At 49.6% G+C, this 5,161-nt stretch overlaps 1 protein-coding gene across 1 annotated transcript in view; it reads left to right on the top strand.

Moving 5' to 3' along the window:
- The first annotated feature begins 3,901 nt into the window (after positions 1-3,901).
- Tp53inp2 (tumor protein p53 inducible nuclear protein 2) overlaps positions 3,902-5,161 on the top strand; it is a 4,919-nt gene continuing 3,659 nt past the window's right edge. The window contains exons 1-2 of the mRNA XM_015482993.2: positions 3,902-4,597; positions 5,019-5,161. Of these exons, the coding sequence (XP_015338479.1) occupies positions 4,474-4,597; positions 5,019-5,161 (267 nt within the window). The 5' untranslated portion in view covers positions 3,902-4,473. The remainder of the gene's footprint in view (positions 4,598-5,018) is intronic.

Genomic DNA, 5,161 nt, shown 5'->3' with positions numbered 1-5,161 from the left:
GAGAGAGAGAGAGAGAGAGAGAGAGAGAGGAGGGAGGAGAGAGAATGAATTTCTTTTTTTAATATTTATTTTTTAGTTTTCGGTGGACACAACATCTTTATTTTTATGTGGTGCTGAGGATGGAACGCAGCGCCCCGCGCATGCCAGGCGAGCGCGCTACCGCTTAAGCCACATCCCCAGCCCTGGGTCTGACTCCTTAACTAAAATAATACATTTGGTGTTGTGAAGATCAAAAAACGATACCACAGTGACTGGCACACAATTAAGTGCTCTATAAATATCAACTATTGTCTGGCAGTGGCAATAGTGCCTATTTTTTTTTAACGTGTGTATTTAGTGCATTAGTGGATATGAATTCATACACTAACAATGATATTTGTGAGCCTCAATTTCTCCATACCTAAATCGGGATTTATAATCCCTGTCCCTGTCACTCTTGTGTCCAGTTCCGGTAGCAACCGTGGATTCAACAGGGCGTGTAAACTTTCCAGGACAGAGCGGTACTAGCTCAATGTTTATTCAGCCCAGAGCAATTCCTCTCCAAGTCCGACTCTTTGCACAAGTTCACGTCAGCTTCACCAACTTCCCCTCACTTGCTGGTGCTCCCCCCCCCCCCCCGCTGAACCTGGGAGAGAGCTGAGGAAAAATGGGGTGGGAAAACAGACAAGGTGTCCGGAACGAGATACACACAGATCAGGGAAATTGGGCATAGTATGCAGGAGAAAGGATACAGGAGCAGTGGGAGGGGTAAGTGCGCTGGGAGAAAGCCGGGAGAGGAGGATTCCCCAGGAAGGAATGGGGATCGCCTTCATTGAGAGGTCTGCAAGTGGCAGGGAGTAGAGATTTAACCCTCTGGCATTCGCCTCTCCAGGCGGCACCCGGAGGCTCTAAGTGCGGCTTCTGAACTGGAGTCACTAGCCAACAAACCGTGGAGGGGCGGGGAGTGGGGAATCCGCAGCCTGGGATTGGATACCTCTTCGGCGGCCAGTGACGCGCGGCGGGCGGGCCCNACACGCCCTGCGCCCCCTGTGCCGGGGCCTTTGTCTATCTCCGCGGCCGGCCGCTGGGGCTGCGTTCCGGGCTTCCTATTGGTTGCCGCGCGCCGGTAGACCTTGACGTCGCACTATTTGCATATGACATTGAGACGTCACCAAGGCCAGCACCGCCCCCCAGGCTCGGGTCGCTTGTCCTCCCGTGACCCGGTGGGCGCCGTGTTGGGCGGGACCAAGGGTGAGAGACGCTGAAAGGCTAGCGGGGCCCTAGAGGGCTCTGCGGTTTCCTGGGCTAATATCGGGGTTGCGGTCAAGGCTCTGATACCCTTTCTCCTTGCGACTTGAGGGTCTGACGACACAACCATGTCCAGGTCAGGAGATCAAGGAGGCCTTCCTATTCCAGGTCTTTTGGAGTAGCACCAGATGGTGGAGGAATCCCCTCTCTTGTTCCAGGCTCCGCCCCCCGGGGACTAACACAATAACATCCTCCTAATCCCTGACATGTGTGCAGCGCCTTAGTTGATGTTATTCCTAGCCTCCACATGAGGTGTCTTAGACCCCATTTCAGAGAAGGAAGCACTGAGACCCAGAGAAGGGAGGTAGCTTACTCAAGGACACAGTCAACTAACTAGTCATGTTAATTGAGTGACAGATGAATGGCATTAGTGCCAGGCATGTACAGAGTTAGGAGTTCAATAAAAGTTACACATCCTTCTCCCCTGAGGACCGTGTCTTGGACTCAGCACCATCCCAATTAGATCTCTTCATTCTTTGCCCTTATTCTAGGAGATCTTTGGGGATCTAGGTCCCCTTTGGTTGCCCTGACCCCTCTGCTCTCTTCCTTCCAATCCAATAAAATCTCTGCCAACTTTTGATCACAGAAAAGTGAGCTATCAACTGCCTCATGGTATCTCCAGGGCTGATTTGGTTAAGATAGATGGTGAGATGAGAGTTCCCTCTATGATTGCTCACCACCTCCCCAACTCTGGCTTGTCAGCTAGGAGGGTATGTGACCTGGCCTAGTACTAGTGATTATAGAGGGTTGTACTGCCCCCTCTCCTTGCTCAGATAAGGGTAGGGGAAAGGGGATGAGAGATTCTGGACTTTCCAAGTGCATGGGTCTAGAGGCTGGACCTGGAGCCCCATCCCAGGCTGGAGTTTGCTCAGGGATGGGCTGGACTAGAGGTGGCTTAGGTCTCAAATGCTATTCTGGGCACAGCTGCTGTAGTTATTAAAGGGAATGCTCTTCCTGGAGCAGAGCTGGGAATTTGAGAACCAGGAAGTTGGCAGGGCTGGGAAAGAAATTCAAGAGGCTCCCCCAGTGATCAAGAGAGGGGGCGGGCACTGGCTGTCTAGTGCTGCTTGTCACTCACACTTTGTGACCTCTGAGCCTCTCTTACCTCAATCTGTAACTGAGGAGGTCTGCTGCAGGTTCTGGTACATAGTGAATGCTCTGGTAAAGGCATGCTGAATCCTGATGCCAGGAACTCTGGTCTTTCTGTGGCTGGACAGAGGGGCAGTGACTGGATCAAGGTCCCTGTCTGACCTCCCTGCCTCCTATGCATCTTTATATTCTTGGAGATTATCTGTTGAGACTTCCTGACTTTGGACTGAATGCTCCACCACTATCTAGCTGTGTGTTTTGGATGCATTTATAGTCTCCCTCTGAACCCCAGATTGTAAAATGAGCCAAGAGCAGATCTATAGTCACTACTTTGTTGTCTCTATTTCTGCAAGAGGGGATTTCTTTCACATCTTCACCCAGGCTAAGAGCTTGGGTCCTGGTCCATCTTTCAGTGTTCATCCTAAGGGGTCCTGGGATTTGATAGGTCCCACCCTCTGTCATCACCTTCTACAAACCTGCTGCCTCATTGGAGCAAGCAACCTGATCTTCCTCCTAGTCAAGGATGCTGCCCTTGAGCAGGAGCCTGGGAAAAGGAGGTTAGAGTGGGTAGGGACTGTGGGCATAGAATCTTCACACCTCATCTGACAGACACATCTGAGGCTTGCCCAATAACATGGCAAGATGGTAGCAGTTCTGTGGCATTTCTGCTAGCTAGAACTTTTCAAATTACACAGTCTCCTTAGTCTCTAGGATCAAAGATGCTGTTGAGGAAATGATGAAAACCAAGACCCCCCCCCCCTTTTTTTTCCTCAGAAAAATACCCAGAGACCATGACCCCAGTCACCAAGTTAAAAATACTTAATCCAGAAAGACACCCAGCAAAGGCAGTGGGCTCTAATGATCATGGGTACTGCACGGATTCAAATCCCACCTTTTACTAGCTATAATACTTTGGGCAAGTTGAGTTACTTCTCTAAGCCTCACCTTACTTCTATTTTCTTTACATGTAAAATAAGAGTAATTATGCCCACTTTCCACATTTTGGTATAAGGATTGCAAGAGGTAATATAGATGAAGCTGTTTAGTATTGTGCCTGGTACATGAATGTTATATTATTATGATGATAATAAACAATCACAATATGGGGAATTTGTTCCATGCCTGGAGAATTTCTGTTTACTCTTCAAGGACCAGATTGGATGTGTGATCCTCTGGAGAATTTCCCTGACAGAGCCTGTAATACATATCATATCACTCCATATCCCTAAAGCACCTTGTGATAACGATGAGTTTGTTAGTTTATTGAGTGCTTACTATGTGCCCAGAATTGTTTTAAGTACTTTATAAATGTTTAGCTCTTTGTATGTGTGTATGTGTGTGTGGGGTTATTGGGGACTGAACCAGAACCAATAAGCTACATCGTCAGCCTTTAAAAAAAAACTTTTTTTTTCAGTTGTGGATGGACACAATACCTTTATTTTGTTTATTTTTATGTGGTGCTGAGGATTGACCCCGGTGCCTCACATGCTAGCACTCTACCATTGAGCTACAAGCCCAGCCCTCATCTCCAGCGTTTTTATTTTTTTGTTTTGAGACAGGATCTTGCTAAGTTGCTGAGGCTGACCTAGAACTTGCAATCTTCCTGCCTTATCTTCTCAAATTGCTGGATACAGGTGTGGGCCATTATGCTGCATTTAGCTTATTTAATTCTCATTAAAGTCCAGAGGAGGGTACAATGATGTTCTTTTTTTTTTTTTTTTGGTGGAGACTGAACCTAGGACTTCAAGCATATTAAGCTTATTTCTGCCACTGAGCTACACCTCAGCCCAGTTCATTTAATTTTTATAAAGGCTAAGAAAAAAGGGATATCATTGTTATTTGATAAATCAGAAAACTAAGGCACAAATAAATATCCTAAATTCATAACAGAAGACTTTCAGAAAAGCCTGGACTTGAATGCAGAAAGCTCACACCTCAAAAGCTTCCCCACACATCTCACCTGTACTCTTATCTCTGCTCTGGGGAATAGGGGTGATACCAGGTGGTGGATTTCAGTCAGTGACTGACTTCTCTTTATGAACCCCAGGTTTTGCACTGCCATAGGGCGCCTCCTTGAGGCCGCTTCACTGCCCTACAATGTTCCAGCGCCTCACCAGCCTCTTCTTCAGTACTCCCTCCCCCCCAGAAGACTCCGACTGTCCCCACGCCTTTGTCTCGCAGGAAGATGAAGTGGATGGCTGGCTTATCATTGACCTGCCGGGTGAGACTTGAGTCGGGGGCCACAACTCAAACTCCTGAGCCTGTGAAGTCATTGGAAAGGGCCGACAGGACAGCAGTGGAGGGGAAAGGAGTTGTTTGGGGATTTGAGAGTTCCCCCAAACCTACTGGTCAAACGAGCTGAGGCAGTGGCCTTGGAGGTGGGGTAACATGGTCCCTTACCCTGCAAGCCTGAGCTGTCTCCAGGCGGCTCAGTGTTGGGGTCACACATCAGGGTAGCAGGGCGAGCCTCCTGGTCTGAGGGTGTTCCGTGGGCATGGCGGGCAGGGCTGCGGATCTGACTAACGTTGCCCTTTCTCTCCCCGCCCCTTGTGTCCGGTATGTGTGTGTGTGTGTGTGTGTGTGTGTCCCTTCTCCCCGCCGTTTTCCCTCCTCCGCATGGCTCCCTCTCCCGCGCCCCGTAGACAGCTACGAGTCTTCCCCCAGCCCTGGGGCCGCCTCTGCCCCCGCGGGTCGCCCTCCGCCCGCGCCCTCCTTGATGGACGAGAGCTGGTTTGTTACCCCTCCCGCCTGTTTTACTGCAGAGGGGCCCGGCCTCGGACCCACC

Source organism: Marmota marmota, unplaced genomic scaffold (genome assembly GCF_001458135.2).
Source record: "Marmota marmota marmota unplaced genomic scaffold, marMar, whole genome shotgun sequence".
Lineage (NCBI taxonomy): Eukaryota > Metazoa > Chordata > Mammalia > Rodentia > Sciuridae > Marmota > Marmota marmota.
Note: the sequence above shows the minus strand (reverse complement) of the source record. Positions and strands in the feature narration are given on the sequence as shown.